This window comes from Crinia signifera, chromosome 5, assembly GCF_055691185.1.
Source record: "Crinia signifera chromosome 5, ASM5569118v1, whole genome shotgun sequence".
Lineage (NCBI taxonomy): Eukaryota > Metazoa > Chordata > Amphibia > Anura > Myobatrachidae > Crinia > Crinia signifera.
Window position 1 is genome coordinate 277,280,081 of NC_139221.1, and position 19,665 is coordinate 277,299,745.

The 19,665-nt window shown below is 42.9% G+C and overlaps 2 protein-coding genes across 2 annotated transcripts in view; one reads left to right on the forward strand and one right to left on the reverse strand.

Annotated features, from left to right (window-relative positions):
- Window positions 1–14,216, forward strand: part of WDR86 (WD repeat domain 86) — a 72,411-nt gene extending 58,195 nt beyond the window's left edge. Inside the window, exons 7-9 of the mRNA XM_083189066.1 lie at window positions 8,137–8,272; window positions 13,032–13,135; window positions 13,335–14,216. Coding sequence (XP_083045192.1) covers window positions 8,137–8,272; window positions 13,032–13,135; window positions 13,335–13,547 — 453 coding nt within the window. The 3' untranslated portion in view covers window positions 13,548–14,216. The remainder of the gene's footprint in view (window positions 1–8,136; window positions 8,273–13,031; window positions 13,136–13,334) is intronic.
- Window positions 14,217–16,186: 1,970 nt separating this feature from the next.
- Window positions 16,187–19,665, reverse strand: part of NUB1 (negative regulator of ubiquitin like proteins 1) — a 64,554-nt gene continuing 61,075 nt past the window's right edge. The window contains exon 15 of the mRNA XM_083189065.1: window positions 16,187–18,610. Within this exon, the coding sequence (XP_083045191.1) occupies window positions 18,456–18,610 (155 nt within the window). The 3' untranslated portion in view covers window positions 16,187–18,455. The remainder of the gene's footprint in view (window positions 18,611–19,665) is intronic.

Sequence of the window (19,665 nt, forward strand, 5' to 3'; positions counted from 1 at the left end):
GGGCAGGATATTTAGTCAGGATTTTAGGAGAGCTCTCACCCCCAGCGACCGTTCGCTTGCCAGGTCAAACCACGCCCCCTTTTACAACGAGATTTTAATTACATATTCGCCCTGTGGTTCCTCAAAGTCCTGGTGTAAAGATCTTAAACCTGTGATACTTTGTAAATGTTTTGAGGGCCCCACCACCATTTTTTTTTATGGTAACAGACTGTGGGGCAGATGTATGATCAGACGATATGGGGGAGAAGGATATCAGCGCATGTTATGTGCACTGATACCGCTTCTCCCCCATGTATGATGGCGCCAGCGTGCGGTAATGGACAGGGGCGCCCCTGTCCATATCGGCTCTGCTATCTAAATGATAGCAGGCCGAATGTATGAACGGTCAGCAGGCTGGCGAAGCCCTATCTAAACAGCAGGGACAGCACTGTCCCTGCTGTTAAGTTTGGGCTGCACTGGGGATCTCGCGTGAGTAGCGAGATCACGCGCATGCCCAGTCCAGCCAGCCGGGGGAAAGGAGGAGGAGTTTCATGGAGGACCGGGAGGGGGGTAGGAGTCTGCGGCAGTTGGCGATGGAAGCCCTTTGGGTGGCGATACCCTGATGCAGAGGCCGGGTATTAGTACATTTGAAAATGCGGTAAAAAAGGGGTTTTACCACATCTTCCTCTTAGTACACCCCACCCTCAATCTCCCTCCTCATCTCTCTCGTCACCCAGCTTTCTACTTCTGTCACTCTTCTTCCCTCTCTCTCACCCTCCCTCCCTCTTTCTCTTTCTCTCTCTCTCTCATATAGTTTTCGTTTCAGGTACGAGTCATTGGGTTGACCCTATTTAGGTCGACATGCATTGGGTCCACCACTGAAAGCAGACAGGGTTTAGGTCGACAGTGTTGGAAGGTCACCACAAGTATTAGGTTGATAATGGCAAGGTCGACAGTAAAAAGGTTGACGTGTTTATTGTCCCGAATGTCGACATTGACACAGTCAAAGTGTACCTCCCCTACAAATGTAGGGATTCTTTAAAAAACATAAGCGTTTTTAAAATTGCTGACTGTACTTTTGGCCCCGTTTAGACCTGTGTAAGATTTAGGGCCCATGCACATTGGCTTTGCACCGGCTGAGCGTGTCGGTGGCCACAGTGCACTGAAGGCGGCCTGACACTAACACAGTACAAGCCAGGAACAGTCCCTGTTGATTCAAGCCATTGCCAAAGTGCCTGCGTGTGCTGACATCTCACTAACTAAAAGATTAATGATCTCTGTGATTGAAAACTATCCAATGTGTGTTGCGTGTGCTGCGGACACAGCCTGATCTACAGAGAGCATGGACGCCAGTGGGCCTGCACCCTTGCCATGACCTTGCTTATAGCAGCGGAACCTTGTACATTTCATCAAAACAAAATCTAAACCTCATTAAAAGAAATAGTAAATACTGGAAAACAATTCTGTTTGTGAAGTATTCCTAGGAGTCCGTTCTGCTGAACCACAGAAAGCATTTTTTACAAGTACAACAGTTGGTATAAACATTACATTTTTCATGAAGAGATATTTTTTGTCCGTGGTTTAGTAACTTGCCTATCTACCATAGTGTATTACATAAAACTGAATTTTTGAGCTATGACCCCTCACTCCTGGCTTGTTTTATGTACTTTAATCCATTGTTTAACTAGTTCAGATGTGTGTGTGTGTGTGCACTTTCTCTTGCTGTTCAGTGAGTAAGAAAACGTAATGTTTATAGGCTAAGATAACTAGTAAGTGTTGAGACCAAATTTTTGACCTGCGACCATGCCAGCTCCCAGACATGGACGCACTGGGAGGAGAAGGTAAGGAGTGGGCGTTGAAGAGGTATGGGAGTCTCGGCGGCAGGAACAAGAGCAGCTTGGCCCAGGAGTGGGCTGGTGACTTAGTTGAAACAAGCCTGGGAACCTGCGGTGATATACCGTATATACTCGAGTATAAGTCGACACGAATATAAGCAGAGGCACCTAATTTTACAACAAAAAACTGGGAAAACCTATTGACTCAAGTGGGACCCTCACTCGAGTATAAGCCGAGGGTGGGGGGCTTTTTCAGCATAAAAAAATGTTCTGAAAAAGTAGGCATATACTTTAGTATATATGGTACATGCTGATGTTGTAAGATAGTGGAGCTGGCACCCAGGGGCGGATTTAGGGGTGTGGGCGCCCATAGGCACAACAACAATGGCCGCCCCCCCTGCCTAATTGTATTATTTTTATTGATTAGATATGAGCCCTCATTTGATGATTGCCAATTTAATATATAATAAAAAAGCCGACAACTAACATTTTTTATTATGTATACATATTTACTAAGTAGTAATTTATTATGTATACATATTTACTAAGACATATGCATGTCCTATTCAATTGCACTCTTATCAAGATGGAATATGGTACAGTACAGTGTATAATTGGCACTTACTGGTACATTTCAGGCTGATAGTACTATCACATGCATCCAAGTGCCGCCCCAAACATGAATGGGAAATTTGGCACTGCTGGCACCCTCTTCTTCACTCTCCCTTTGCCATCTGGGATCTGCATGCTGAGAACACAAAGGATTTTTAACCAGGACTTGTTCACAAATTGTGGTGAAATGCTTTTTAATACATGTTTTATGTGAGTGCAATGTGATAATATTAAATTTGTCGTCATTTTAAGCTTTATTGCACTATTCAGTGATATTTTTTCTAGAAACTAAGAATCTGGATTCCATATACAGCAAATATTGTAAGATATTGTTTGTTGCTTGAACCCTGTTTTGTATTAAGGTCCATACACATTGGGTGACTATGCCCAGCGTGTATGGACAGTGATGATCCCCTTCATCGCTGGGGGGAAAGCCGCTCGGTTTCTACAGACTGAGCAGCTTTCTCCCTGCCCGGCGCCGACAGCGGTGGGCGGACCACTTTGCATAGATCAGCGCTATGCAAAGCCATCTTCAAAGCCACTCATCTGTCTGTATTACACACTGGGCGGCTTTGAGCTGAAAGCTGCTCAAACATGCTGTTTTGAGCGACTTTCAGCTGGAGGGCCATAGTTTGAACATGCCTGTGCTAAAGCTTACAAAATGAAACCCTAAATTTTTTTAAAAATGTGTGTAGACCTTTTCTGTGTCAATAATTTGTATATCGACCTTTTTCACGATGCCGATATTGGACAGATAACCTTTTCACTGTCCACCTTTTGCATACTTTCCATTTGGTGTAACCTATTGTCTGTCTATCAAATGATGCAACGCCTTTTTTCCCTAAACGCTGTTCATAATCAATTCAGATGTATAAGCTAAATATAAGCATATAACCCCATCCATATGTTACATGCCATATGTGTTCGGGGTCATGCATCTTGTTTTCCAAAATCTGAGCCATTTCTACCACTGACCAGAACCCTTCATGTTACAGTGTTCACTTTCCCGTATTGTAAACTCCTGCTGACCTTTATGTGGAACCTAAACTGATGTAATGGTTGACTTTTATGGTGTTAAAGGAGTTTGGATTACATGGGTGTTTTGTGTTGTTGGATTTTGTTTTCCACTAAACTGTCATGATTGTGAATCATTTATAGACATGAAGTGGTTGAATAGTGTAATTTGATGTTAAATGTAATTATAAGTGTACAGGTCACCCGTAGATCCTGACCGATGAGCCGCTGTAATTCTATCCTCCTAGATTATTTGAAACAATAAAAAAAAGAAAATAAAAACAGTCATCTGGCTGATGTTATTCCTGTATGAAAGGCCAGGTTACTTTCTTGGTGTGGGCCACTTAGAATCACTTGCACTTAAAATCAGCTGTTATTGGCTGGAACGGATCTTTGTCTTGGAGACGGAATGAAAACAAATGATGTGTATGGCCACATGCTACATGTGATAATATTGACAGATACAGGCTGCAGTGTTTACACAGGCTGACCTGAACTGGGCCTAATCTGACTGCAGTTAGTTCAAAGAAGACATTAGAACACTCTAAATAGTTTTCCTTGCTCTGGGTCTATTTGGCTGTATAATCAGCTTGCTACAGTATGTTCTCTAGGATTCTTCATTATGCTAGCCACCCCTCTACGTGGGGGCACCAGGAGGACAATGCCCGTGTCCATGTCTATTCTACCCCCTTTCCTGTTTTTCATTGCTTCATTGTATTTGCCAGTCTAGGTAATCACTGTTATTATAAGCACTAGGGATGTTGTAGGGCAGAGGTCCTCAAACTATTTTGCTCTGGGACCCCATCAGACAATAAAAATAATTACGGGACCCCAGAAAGTTACTGCAGAAGGTCACATAACACGTGTAGTCATCAGAGAGCACCTGCATGGCAGCATTGTGGAGGCATAAAATGATGGGAGGAGTCTAAAATAAACAATTCAACCGATTTTTTGAATAACTGCAACCCCATACTGAGAAGGTCGGGACCCACTTGGGGGTCAGGACCCACAGTTTAAGAACCGCTGTTGTAGGGAATCATTTCTGTGACTATATACTGTAAATGTGGCAATGGGCTTAAAGCAGGCAGATCCCAATACTTAAGCCTTGTATACCATCTCGGTATCGTTAAGTCAACACCATTAATATCGACATACATTGGGTCGACCACTGAAGATCGACAGGCCTTAGGTCGACACAGACAAAAGATCGACCTGGTCAAAAGGTCGACACACCCATTAGGTCTACGGTCAAAAAGTCAACCTGGGTTTTTCTCGATTTTTTTGAGCCGACATGTGCCGACAGTCAGTATTTCATGCCCTACCATCCAATAGGGCATGGAGGGATAATATTATAGTGTGTTGAGCGCAGCGAGCCATGTGCAGATGTCGACTTTGTCGACATGTGGTTTGCACAGTAGTTCATGTAGTGGGTACATAAAAGGGATAACATTGATTTCTGAAATCCAAGGCCATCTGCACAGCATATGCATGTAGATGGGTGTGGTATGGCGCTATACGGTCAGTATCCTGACGTCAGAATCCCGACTGCCGGTGCTCCAACAGGGGGGTAAGCGCAAAGAAGCCACGCTGCAGGCTCATTTTGCCAATATACATAAAGAAGTCGCCATCTGTTTTTATTGCTGCCCAGTAAGCGGGGATAGACACGCCCAGTAGGTAGTGATAGACACGCCCAGTAGGTAGTGATAGACACGCCCAGTAGGTAGTGATAGACATGCCCAGTAGGTAGTGATAGACATGCCCCTCCAATTGTGCACCGCCTAATAAAAGGGGCTGCGCGTGCCTATGGCTATGTTGCTAGTTTCAGGCACTTATTTAATCTATCCCAAACCTTTTGAAAACCCACCAACTGGTTTCTAATCAGGTCACTCTAGGATCACACATTTTTTTTATTCACATCCCAGGGTGGTTTGGGGGAGGAGAAAGGATGTGTCACCTCTGTTTTGCGGGAGTGCCAAACTCATTGTCTGTGTCTGGTGGTGCAGATCTACTGACCTCAACTGCAGGTCTGTTATGGAAATCTGAGTAACTTCAGTGATCAACGGTCCTGCAGAATGACCCAATGGTGGAACTTGAGACGCAACAGCAAATCACAGAAGCAGTCAGGAGGCGTCTATTCACGCCAGATGCCTCCTGCTGTGCAGTGTTGCACAGCTGTTTTCCTTCCATATGCAATATAGTACATCTCTGAATTAGGCCCATATCCTTAACCTTTTTCATTTGATTGTACATTTGTTTTCTTGCTCTGAATTGAGGTAAGGTTCACAGCATTCTTGCCTACTTTCTCTGATCAATCCGGGATGCTAGAGTCTCCATTGGCTCTCCCAGGTAAAATAATAAGGGCCTAATGTATAAAGCTTCAAAAGTGATAAAATGGAGAGTGATAAACAACCAGCCAATCAGCTCATACCTGTCATTTTTCTAACCCAGCCTGTAACATGGCAGGTAAGAGCTGATTGGCTGGCTGTTTATCACTCTCAATTTTATAACTTTTTGAAGTTTGATACATCTGTCCCTAAGTCTGTTGTGTACACGCTTATGTTTAAATAATACAATGCCCGATGGTGAGTAGCTTGGTTGCGGAGACTACTACCGGTATGTGTGTTTCCTCACTACATGCTCTGAAACCGAGCATACGTAGTTACCGCAATGCGCTCTCTGCCTCATCTGCATTTCTAACCAGAGGCCTGACAGACCATGCTCAGGCTGTGAGAGTAGACAGAGTACATACGCCTGATATGAGATGCACAGTATCCTTTACACCAAGTATAGGATGTTGCAAGAACGTAGATATAATTATCTGAGGCTCTTTGACCTATTGTTTAAAAAATTTGGGGTATGACTTCAGTGTTTCTGGGTTCTATCATAATTGGCCATTTAGGACAGGGCTATCTGATTGGCCAGATCATTCCTTTTTTGTTTCCAATGCATTCTTTGCACTGTGGAATGCAAGAGGGTTACAGAACATTCCAGACTGGAGCACAGACCGCTTCCGGTGTGTGTTTGGCACTGTAGGAAAGTTTCTCAAAGGAAATAGTGCATTTAAAAAATAGCTAACTTTGCTTATTTATTTATTAACAGTTTCTTATATAGCGCACACATATTCTGCAGCGCTGTACAGAGAATATTTTAACATTCACATCAGTCCCTGCCCCGGTGTAGCTTACAATCTATATTCCCTACCACATGTACACGCACACACAGACATTCTAGAGTTAATTTTATTGGGAGCCAATCAGCCTACCAGTATATTTTTGGATTGTGGGAGGAAACCGGAGTACCCGGAGGAAACCCACGCAAGTATGGGGAGAATATACAAACTCCACACAGTTAGAGCCATGGTGGGTATCAAGTCCCAGATACAGACATACCCCTGAATCATATAAAACATAATAGACAGTGAGTGTTTGTTATCTTCAAAACTCACACTGGCTGGCTGGAATCACACACTGGGGCACAGGCACTGATGATGGTGGCATCGCTGCTCGCACCTGCCACCACACACAATTTGCTGCTGCGTGGCTCTGTCTGCTGTCCCTCCTCCACTTCTCCCAGCATGCGGCGGCTGGCGGAGGTGGGACAGAGTGGGATGTCACGACGAGCACTGAGCCGCCCGCGTCACCGCGTGCGTCACGTGGGGGTGCGCCGCGGCTGGCCGGGCGGACATGATTTAAGTAGCTGCGCCTGCTGACATGCCAGGGCAGCGGGGGGCGGCCGCGGCGACTCAGGGAGCTATGTAAACGGCGAATTCGGGCGGAAAGTATGTAAAGACCATCTGTCGACCAGCCCAGCTGAATGCAATGCTGCTGCCCCTAGGCATAGGCAGCCACCCTAGGCAATTGCCTAGCATGCCTATGCCTAGGGCTGGCCCTGGCTGCCCTTCAATCCACCAACAATTTGAGTTAGTTAAAACCTGGACTTTCCGCGTCCCGGGATGCGGGATTTTAGGAGTCAAAACCGGGACAGTCCTGGGCAAACCGGGACGGTTGGTCACCCAAAGCAGGATCCCCATTTTTGTGGAGTTTGTATGCTCTTAATATATTTGTGTGAGATTCCTCTAGGTTCCCCAGCTTACCCTCACAAAAATCTAGTAAGTTAGTTACTTGTAGTGTGTACATGTGGTAGCAAGTACTGATTATTAGCAGCACTGCGGCAGTGACCTCCGTTATGCACTGTATAATATGTGTGCGCTATATAAATGATTGTAAACAAATCCTGTCAAGAGCGTAGTCACTGAGCTACTGGGAAACATCCACTTACACCCACAGGAACCAGCTGAGCTCAGTCTCACAGTGCATTAAATAATTCTTAACACATTTAAGTCACAAAGGAGGTGGCAGAGGATTTTATAGCTGATGTTTCTCAGGTACTTTGTGTGTTCATTTGGGATATTTATACATGCACTAGTTACCAGCCTGTCAAAGTGATGGAATAACATAACCGTAACGTCGGCGACTATGCATGCCCAAACGAAGCAACACTTGGATTGGTCAGTCAGGTGCCATCTAGTGGCTACTGGCATGCAAATCACTTTAATTCCCCCATAGAGGTGAGGAGCAGTGTTAGCCTTTTATTATATAGGATGGTGATCTTTTACCTTGTGGCTTTATAGCTTCCTCTGTCTATTGGTATCTGATAACTGTAATTATGAGGTGTGACGGTGTCTTTCTTCTTGTAGATGGTTGGACGACATTTATATTCTGGGAGTGTGGACCGGACGGCAAAATGCTGGTTGTCTGACACCGGTGAATGTGCCCGGACTTACAAATCTCACAAACACAGTGTTAGCACTTTGAAGTACCATGCTGGGACATGTAAGTGACTTTTGTCTGTTCCCTGTCTGTTCTTCTGCCATTATTTTCTTGCCCTACTTATGTATTTAGAATACATGTAAAGCGTTTTTCACAATAGAGCCTCACCATGGAACAAATGCATGTATACAGAGAGTGTACAGATGTGTCCTCCTCGTTCTCTGTAGCCCCAAACATGCTACAGCACTCAGTGCAGCACTTCATATGCCCTTAAGGAATTATATATGTATAGGACATACATGCACTTAAATTCTAGATTACAGTAAACAGATGCTTGTTATGTATTATTATTTATTTATTTACAGTTTCTTATATAGCGCAGCAGATTCCGTTGCGCTTTACAATAGTAGACAGTGATAAAACAAACTGGGTAATAAGAGACAGACTTGGAGGTAGGAGGCCCTGCTGCAAGCTTACAATCTATAGGGATATAGGAGGGAAACACAAGGACAGGCACCAGTAATAGCATAGCAGTCACACCAAGTTGCAAGTCCAGAAGAAAAGCTATAAAATACATAGATGCCTCAGAGGGTTATGCGTGTGGTACTTAAATATGATAGGCTTGCCTGAAGAGGTGAGTTTTCAGGGAACGCTTGAAAGTTTGGAGGCTTATTGTGTGTGGAAGGGCATTCCATAGGATGGGAGCAGGGCCATCTTAACAGCAATGTGGGCCCCTGGGCAAAGCAATGCACTGGGGCCCTTACCCATTCTCCCCTCCTAGGGGTGGGGGGTGCTATCAGCAGCAGCTTTGATGTCCCACGGGTGGCAGGGGGTGCTCTATCTTCCACTCAACATGTAGGACCTGGAGCAGTAACTTCTGATAATTACTCCTTTACTGCACCGGTGGTGGGAGGGAGAACACTAACATGTGGAAGGGGGCACTGAGCTGAATGAAGGGTCCCTTGTAAATGACTTCCAGGGAGGTAGGGGGTGTTTTATACGCAGGAGAGGGTTGGATAATGGAGTGGGCTTAAGATTCGTCATTTTTTGGTGGAAGGGCAGCTTGTTTGACTGCAGATATCGCAATTATCTGGAAATAGATTTCTTAGCCTTCAATAGTATAAAAACCTAGAGTCCCAACTTTCAGGAGGTGCTGGGAACTTGGGGATCAGAGATCAGGAGCCAGAGCAATCCATTGACAAAAATATAAAACTGTACACCAGACGTTTGGAGCTGGAGCAGGGACCGGCTGCTGGAAGACTGATATCTCTGGTTCTGGGCATGATAGAGACAAGGCTCTAGTGTCGACAGAAAGGGGAGAGTCCCAGATTTTGGAATATACCCTCAGAAAAACTCTAATGCTGTGTACACACGGGGAAATATGATTGCTGGGGATTGCTAGCAATATATCCCCAGCAATCATATTGCTCAGTGTCTCCTTTTCATCAGCGATGAAAAGGAGACACTGCTACGGGACGGAGGGAGAGTGCAGCAGCAGCAGACGCTGCTGCTGTCACTTTGAACGGAGGAGGGAGGGAGCAGCCGCACGGGGCTGGGGAGATTAACGCTGATCTCCCCGGCGCTGACCTCCCGGCACAGCGATCGCGGGGAAAGCCGCTGTTCGCAGGAGCATGCTCCTGCTACCAGCGACCATTAGGCAGTGCACACGGGAGCGCGCAGCTGGCGATTTATCGCCACCTGCACTCCAAATCACTGGCAATATGGTCGCTCAGCGACCATATTCCCAGCGATTTCACACAATATTGCTCCCGTGTGTACACACCTTAGGTCAGAGAGAACCTGAGAAATATGACTGGGAATTGCAATTAACAGGTCGGATGTGGACTGCTGCTTTGAAGTTGGATATCTCCAGTTCCCCAGAGCCGATTTTCAAAATTCTGGTATCCGTGGATAAAGGGGATCCTCACCTATAAGCATAGGACCCTTATACACCTGGGCTCCTGGGCAAGTGCCCATTTAGCCCATACGAAAAGACGGCCCTGGATGGGAGCAGCCCGATGAAAGTCCTGTAATAGTGAATGGGAGCTAGTGATCCGTGCAGAAGAGAGATGCAGATCTTGTGCAGAGCATAGCGTATTATTATTATTAAGTACATATACTGGAAGCATTTGTCTGAATTGACAATACAGCCTTATTTTGGGGTTTCCAGGTGATGATGTAGCAAGTAGGGTTATTATCAGTAATGTAACTAAGGTTTTACAAATAATTTATTTTTAATCCTCCAACAATGAATGCATGTTTACACATGTATATAATTAACCATTTCAATATCAACTCTGTAATGTTGACTAGATATGACTTCACAATCAAATTGTCATCTTCACTGCTGCCTGGTACTGTGACTGTAGCTCTCCGTGTTTGTGGGCACTGGTTGCTATGTCAATGTTCTAAGCATGGATGAATAATCACTCTACATTGCAGTGCATGTATGTGATAAGACAACTGGATTGCATGCAATACCTCTAGGAAACAGACCTGTAGGCATATTTGTGATTTCAACAATGACAATGTGAAATTGCCACAAGAATGAAGATGTTTTGCTAGACGTTTACATTTTACGATTGAGTAACTGACAAGCCCCTTCAATGAGTAACGCAAGGTAGAGCCACCTTTCCTGAGCATTTATTTTTTCACTTGAAGAAACAGAACCTACTCAGCGAATTCTATAATGAATGTCTTAGTAACATGACTATAGCACCATACACACTAGATATTGTTTACAATTTCGCCTAGTGTGTGCACTCCAGGTTAACAACACATGGCAGTGCGTATCGTTATCGACGCCCTCCCTCCTCGTAGTCCCGGGAGGGTGTCCGAGAGAGTGTAACCGGCTCCGATGGTACAAAGTGCCTTGCATTATAAACGAGCTGATTTGATTGCGGTGATTCGAGACACTTGTTGCGGTACGTGACCCCAGTCCTCTTAGTTTGTTTGTGAATTGAATAAAATCATCTTTACGTGGATATTGGCACTATGGAGCGCTTCATTTTGTTCCTATAGATTAAAATTTTAATATATAATATATGAAGTTCTTGGCGTAGTATTGGCCACTAATATGAGCCTTCCCATCACTTCATTGAAGTCAAGTGACTTCACCGGACAGGTCCCTAACATTATAGGGGTGCACCTCTGGGGCACCCCCAAACTGTCCCGTCCAAACCACTCCGAGGTACCATATTAAAAGATAAAGTGAAGTATCAGAGTGTTAAGGTCCATACACATTGGGTGACTATGCCCAGCGTGCATGGACAGCGATGATCGCTATCATCGCTGGGGGGAAAGCAGCTCAGTGCATACACACTGAGCAGCTTTCCCCCCTGCCCGGTGCTGTCAGCGGGGGGAGGACGGCTTTGCATATCGCAACGCTATGCAAAGCCGCTGATCTGCTGGTATTTCCCGGCGATGATGCGGGACCGCACAACAGTGATCACCACTTATTGCCGGGCCATACACACTGAGCGGCATTGAGCTGAAAGCCGCTCAAACTTGCTGTATAGAAGCGGCTTTCAGCTCAAAGTCGCCCAGTGTGTATGGGTTTTTAGAAGAGAGAATGCAGGTAACTGTTGGTATAAAAGTGAAGTATCATGTTAGGTTTGTGAAAATGTGAACAAATAGGTTTGTAAAAATGTTACATAGATACAAAGTTTATATATATATATATATATATATATATAAACACAATACTCCTCGACGCGCTTAACAATATCAAACAGAAGAACTTTCTTTTAACAATATATACTGAGGCTGCTATACCACAATGTTACCCGAGGGCCGGGTAACTTACATACAACATACACTTCCCAAATGTGGTTCCGCGCCCTTTACTCAATTGATAGTCTATACGTAATTTCTCCAAGATAACAATTTATTAAAATCTTCAAAGTTTGATTGACCGTCTGGCCGTACAACAGAATCCCAACGCGTTTCGTCCTAAGACTTCATCAGGGGATTGTATACAGTCCGAATATTACATTTCTTATTGAAACGATTAGGAGATGCGATGTCGGTGAACAATTATTACACCAAAAAGAATATATGATATGTCTCCTGTCCTTCTCATGTAAGCCCTATGAGGCTAACCTCTCTCAGGGACCTCTATCTCTTGCAAGGAAGGAGAGTAGAGGGCTTACAAGAGAAGGACAGGAGACATATCATATATTCTTTTTGGTGTAATAATTGTTCACCGACATCGCATTTCCTAATCGTTTCAATAAGAAATTTAATAAATCGGACTGTATACAATCCCCTGATGAAGTCTTAGGACGAAACGCGTTGGTATTCTGTTGTACGGCCAATCAAACTTTGAAGATTTTAATAAATTGTTATCTTGGAGAAATGACGTATGGACTATCAATTGAGTAAAGGGCGCTGAACCACATTTGGGGTGTGTGTGTGTATATATGTATATATATATATATATATATATATATAGATATATATATCTATATATATATATATCTATATATATCGATTTGAAGACTGGCACTCGTCCCAGCTGTCCAGGGGTTACTTGGCCCAGGTGCCTTCCTAGGTCTCTCAGCTGAGAGAACTGTGTATGTACAATGGCAATGGCGGCACTCACAGGACGTCTGAAGATAACGATAAATAAATCCACACAGGGACCCGCTGCTAAAGTTCAACGTTTCAGTCTTGTTCAGACTTTTATCAAGAACAGAGGCATATATATATATATGTACACACACACACACACATAATTAGTAGGTCTTTACAATAAGGGGATTTGTAGGTGCTATATTTATAGAAACTAGTGAAAACGTCTAATTTCTATATTATCTGTCAGTGTTTACAGGGAGCGGCGATGCCTGTGCCAGGGCATTTAATACAAAGTCGGGAACCCTGCAACAAGTTTTCCAAGGACACGCATTTATCATTAACTGCATTCAGGTATGTGAAGACCCCTACGTATATCCATTGCAATATAAATGAAAGCCTGCATACTGCGCCTTCCCTGGCCCAATCAGTGTCACGGCATAACAGTACTTTCTCTATAATGACGCACACGTGGAGCAGCGTGTGGATGCTTCCTGTGTTACTTACGTTATTGGACAGATCATTATATAGAACTGCTCTGTCTGTTTTGCAGATACATAACAATGTTTTATATACGGCTTCCCATGATGGAACTCTGCGAGCCTGGGACATAAAAGGGATCTGTGCACAGAGTAAGCACCAGAAGAGGTCATCCGTACGGAGCAAACACTCCCAGAAGGGGGGGAGCTTGCCTCACCTCTTTCACAATAAAGTGGGGTGTTCAATAGAGGCCAGCGTGGACTGTGACCATGCAGAGATGATGTGAAGGAGGCTTCCTGCAACACAAACCTTACCTGGACGTATTGTATGATCTTTGTATCTGTATCGTCCATGGCAGCAAGTCCCAGTATGTGTGATAGGATTCGCAGGTGATCTTTTTTACCTGCCTAATAAATACAAATAATTCCAGGATTCCATTAAATGGAATGTTGTCCTTTAGCAGCGTCTTTTGTTAATATGTCCACATTAAGGCAATGTGACATGAAAGACAATCATTTTGTCGTGTCACCAACACCACACTGAGGTTGTAGTATCAGGAATATTGGTCCAGTCCACAAAGTATCTGGCACCGCTGTGAATAGGTCATTAAAAACTTTAATGACCTTCCCTTTTATGTGACCATGGGGCGAGATGTACTGGGGCTTGAAAAGTGGTAAAATTGAGATTGATAAACCACCAACCAATCAGCTCCTACCTGACATTTTTCAAACACAGCCTGTGACTTGGCTGTTAGGAGCTGATTGGCTGGTGGTTTAGCACTCTCCATTTGATCACTTTTCAAGCTTAGTAAATCTGGCATCATGAGAGTTTGAGCTTTTTCCTCGATGCCACTTGAAATTTCGCTGCCAGATATTAAAATGTATTTTACTCATTTTAATGTACTTTTAGTTCTATTGCTATTGGAGCTCATTTTAAATAAATATATTTCCATGTATTGATTATTTTTGTTTTAATCTAAACTGTCAACGTTTTCCTGGTAATGCAAAGGAATCCAGTGCAATACTGTACTAGTCACAACATTTACAGACTGCTGTAGTGTAATACGCCATGTGAAATGAATGAACCGCACTGTTTCCCAAACAAAGTTCTCAGGACCCCTAACAGTTTCCAGACCACCAAACTAGAGTACAGGTGTATTCATTACGCGCACATTCTGAAGCGCCGCAGGAAGTCTGCAAAACATGAACTGTTAGGGGTCCTGAGGGCTGAGAAACATTGCATTAGACAATACATTGTTCTTAATTAAGAAAGAAATGCCCATAAAAAGAAAAGGGTTGATGGTTTGATAATCCCTATTTCTACTCCCAATACAATTGCGTCAAAGAGATTCATTCTTCTGCCAAAACATATAGAAAGTAATGTCTGTTAATAGAATCCAGTTGCACCAGCAGTAATGGATATTTTTGTTACTGCTTATTCATCATCTCTGTGAAGTGGATGGGGAACGTCTTAGCAGGTATCTGATGGAGAACAGTGTATACGGTTTTTATTTCTGGAACACTGTAATGGTATTATGGTCCTAGGGAGATTACGACTATTGCTGTCTATGGACCAGAATACAATTCATTCATGTGTCTGGTTTAGAAGTTACCATGCCTATCGGCCTCTGACAATGTGTATGGTCTTCTCTTTTGCTGTTCTGGACTGAAAACACTTTCTGCCTCTCCAGCGGGCTTCTCTGTCACATCTTAGCACATACAGAAGGCGTGAAAATGATTGCTCTCCCTAAAAAGAATCTGCCCTCTCTGGCAGAGTATTCCATATCTTACCTGCACTCACCAGTGTGAAAAGAACGTTCCTACGCTCGGTCAGAAACTTCCTCTCCTCTAACTTTAAGGTGTGACTGCATGTCCTGTGTGCAGACCTCATGGTAAACAGTTCACTGTATTCATCCATTCTGTATATCTTGATCTTATCCCTTCTTATACGTCTCTTCTCCAATGTAAACATACCTAACCTGGCTAGCCTTACCTCATAATCCAATGGCTCTAAACCCCTAATCACGTTTTTGTTTTTTTGCTCTTTTCTGGACCTTTTCAATTTTGCAATATGTCTTTTTTATGGAGTGTTGACCAGAACTGTACACTGGATAAGGCTGTACCAATGATTTAAAAAAGTGGCAAAATGACACTGTTATCCCTAGCCCCTTTTTATGTATGATAATTCGTATTTACCTTCGCTGCTGCTCCTTGACATTAGGCTGTACCATAAGTCATCAATGAGTACCCCCAAATCCTTCTCCATGGACTGTTCATTCAGAATACCTCAGTGGACACCTTTTGGCAGGTATAAATAAATGTAATAAATAATGATCCACCCAACAAGATTGTTGCCTCTACTGTTATAGGCAGATGTAGTCAAAAGGTTGAAAATAACAATGTTGACATTCATAATGGCTAGGTAAGGTTCAGACTGGGGTTGTGGTTGGGCACAACAGAGTTAGGGATCGGGTAGAAATACCTGAGGTTTGACCTGGAGGTGTTACATGACCATCGGGATCTAGATGGCGCCACAAGAAGGTCACCGTTGATCCACCAGGTTGAGATCTTGACATTTTGACAGGTCAACATTGTATCACCGTCATTTATACCCAGCCCGTATATAGGAGACTGGTTTGGTTTAGCTACCATCAGTGAGTGAATGCTTGGCCCCTCAAATACGACATGTTAGTATGTTGCTCTACAGGTATTTCATTCTCAACCAGATCCAAAATAAATAAATCCTAAAACAAACACGAGAATTTGAACCATTCTATATTTAGAAAGACGTTTGTAATATACAGTTTGTGCCATTCAAGATACACCGATGTGATAACCATGCGAGAAACCGTCAGTGTGCTAAATGTCTATTGCCAACCATTGGGAACATACAAATATCATTGGTTTCATTTCTTCTAAACGGGTCTGAATTTCCAAAAAGTTTATTTGTTAATAAAGCAAAACTTTTGCATCTCTTTAAAAATAACATTAAAACACTACAAAAACAGTGCAAATATTTGTCTAAAAGAAGATACAGTACACGAACAATAAACCAGATCATTGTGTAAGGCACTTAGCGTTCCTTGGCACACACAAAACCTTACATGCTGTCAGACTTTATGAAAAGGGGTTTTTTAATATTATTTTTCTAAATTTTGTATCAACCTGGTACGTTTTAGATAATGCATTGTTGGAACATGGACATTAGACTCTTGGAGTCCTTACTTCTCCTTTCCAGATCTTTTATGGACATGTGAGAGGACAATTTCCAGACTATTTATTTTCCATATGAAAAATACTACATCGAGGGAAATAGGTTGCTAGATCTGGAACCCAAAATGTATGCCATTCAGTAAGCAGCCAACAAAATCAATATGCTGCCAAGTATTTTTATGACTAATGAACCTAATAAAAGGTACAAATCATTCTGGTATGCTGCTCCTACAAAGACCTGGTTAGTATTATACATTACTCTTGGACAGGGGAGACTTTTGTATAAATAAAAGGAATTGATTACTAATATAGTTAGAAAATGTCAGTTTGGTAAATCTAACGTAAGGAGATTACACGTTTCAGTGGACAATTTAATTTCCCATTTACTGCTGAAGACTGCAGAAAACTATTGTTAAAACTCATCATACTGGAGTTATTTAGTGTTCAGTTCCTCTTAAGGTCCTCACTGGGAGATTTTGCCTATCGTGTATGGACAACGATGATGGGGAAAATACCAGCGGATGTGCAGATGATCATGCAGGAGCACGCATCAACACTCACCGCTGCCCCGTACACACTAGGTGGCTTTTGAGCTGAAAGCAGCTCAAACAACAAAACCGGAGCTGCCTTCAGCTCAAAATTGCCCAGTGTGTATGGGCCTTTACAGACTGCAGGTACACACTTTGCTGATGAGTTTCCATAGCAAGCAGTCACATTGGTAGAATTCAGAGAAGAAGACTTCTTCACAAACTAGTCATTAAAAGTATCTACTGTAAGCCCAATACGGAGGTTTTCAAAATGTCATCTGCAGCTTGGAGAGTAGGGATGCCAATCCCATGGGCATTTTTTAATCCCGGGATTTGGGATTGAAAAATGCTCAATCCCAGGACTGGCATCCCTAATTTTTAAATTAGTACCAACCACTTAATGAATGGTGACATAACTGCGGCATTTAGAGTAAGCTTCAGCACCTGTGTTTACAAGTGATACACAAAACAGAACAAGAGGTATTCTGGATGCCAATACATTACACATAAATAAAATAATGGGTATGACGCATGGCACTGGGATAGATTGCAGATTGTTGTAGAAACATCCATTTTATCTCCGGCTCATCTGATTACATCATTGTTGAGAGAGCTGTAGAACACCAGAATTTATTGCTAGTTGGTCTGTGAATTTCATTTTTAAGTGTTTATTGGGTGTTTGTCCTAAGAAAATATTAGTGTTTCACGGATGCATTGTTATAGCAATATACTTAATATTTTCATTTCTACATTTAATCTTTAACATCTAATGTGGTATATTATTGTTATGATGCTATCAGCTTGGATTTCTCCCCGTATCAACTAACAAAAGAGTAACAATTCCGAGAAAACGGAGAATGTGATGGCAACAATACAGGATCTAAATATACCGCTTAGTCTATTTGTCCTAAAACTTGCAATTTTTATGGCGTTTGTTAGACAATGAATACTATCATTTATACAACTTGTTGTTTTTTTTTTACCCTGCATCTTATGCTAACACAATCTTGTAGTTTTAAACATAAGAACATTATCAAACGCTTGGAACAAACTGTACCCACAGCAAGCTACCAGATATTGCTTTTCACACACACTGGCTCAGATAGCAGTTACCAGAGGCTTGCTGGGAAGTCCCATAACCCCCCATGCTCAGTACACACAGAGCCTGTCTGTCTGACTAGGCAGATGCTGGTGTAATAGTATTAGTGTGCGTGCTGACCACAGGTGTTTGTGCTACCAGATCATTTATAATGTGAACAATATCACAATTATTCTGCCTCAAAATAATGACTTTCCCCTGACTTTTGCAATATGTCATTTCCTGACCTCTGAACATTAGCCGAACCAGTATTAAATAAACAGGAAGGATATAAGGTGCCTTAGTAGAAAGTAATGAGAGATTTGCCAGAAAAGTCCATCTGTACTTCTCTCCGCAGGGCAGGAAAGCGTCGTACATTACAGTTTTTCTAGGTAAGAAAGATATTCTACAAGAATGAGCCCTTCTTCTTCTAACGTTAAATCCAGATAATCCTCTTCGTGTTCAGGGATATCATCCAAAATTTCTTTGACTGCATCAATAGCTGGTTCCTCTGCGTATGACGAGCTAGTCCCTGTAACAAAGCGAGAAGAAGACGTATATTTCTCCAGGGTACGGAATTGGATATGTAATCCCTTTATTAATACAAGGGCAACAACTGGCCCCTTGTGGGGTTTCAGCAGTGAATTACAGGCTGTAATGCGAGAGCGTTCTTATTTTCCTTTGCACGGTGACATCACATGGCGTACAGAGTATTCCATCTAGCTCATATTACAGATTTCATCATTCACATATTCACTAGTGAGTTAGATTAGATTTCAGATGAACGAGGTAATAAGCAAAAAGATGGCAATAAAGTAACTGGAAATGTACCCTGTAAGATTTGTACATTCTGGAATTGTTGCATCATCCTTTTGTGCAGTTACCAATCACCAAACAAGCAGATGCACAATGCTCGTTACTTAGAGAAAACTAAACCTCACCAGTCAGAGGGGTACATTTATTAAAGCCTGTAAAATAAATAAGTGGAAGGGTTGCCCACAGCAATCAGATTCCATCATTTTCTACAAATCAACAGAGAATTGATAGACATTGATAGTGATATTTGCAAAACTTTCACTTTAAATTTTTGGAATCTAAAGGTGCCCATTCACGGTGCAATAATTGCATGCGTTTTGGTCTAGATCGCATCGCACGCAAATCGCATGCGATTAGCGTGCGCTGCAATCGGGACCTAGTTCAAAAAGTATGTGCAGCATATGGGATGGGATGTGCGCATCGCACCCGCAAATCACACCGTATATGGGCACCTTAACCCCTCGTGTCTTTCACCTTTAATTTTTGCTACTTGATTGTTTAAGGCGAATGAATTGTTCCACAACCACTGGGTAATCTCACTGTAAAGCTGCATTGTTACCTAGGGAACGGAGCTGAGAGGAAGGAATAGCCAGAGCTTGTAACAACTGTTTGATGACACCAAGGGGCAGATGTAATTAGCCCAGGAGGAGCCATTAGAACCTTGGGCCTGATTCAGACCTACCTGCGTACACTTGCAGTCTAGCGAGCAGGTTAATGCCCCCCTGCCCTTCAGATCCCCTCGCTACGCTGCGAGCGGATATGTATGCTTAC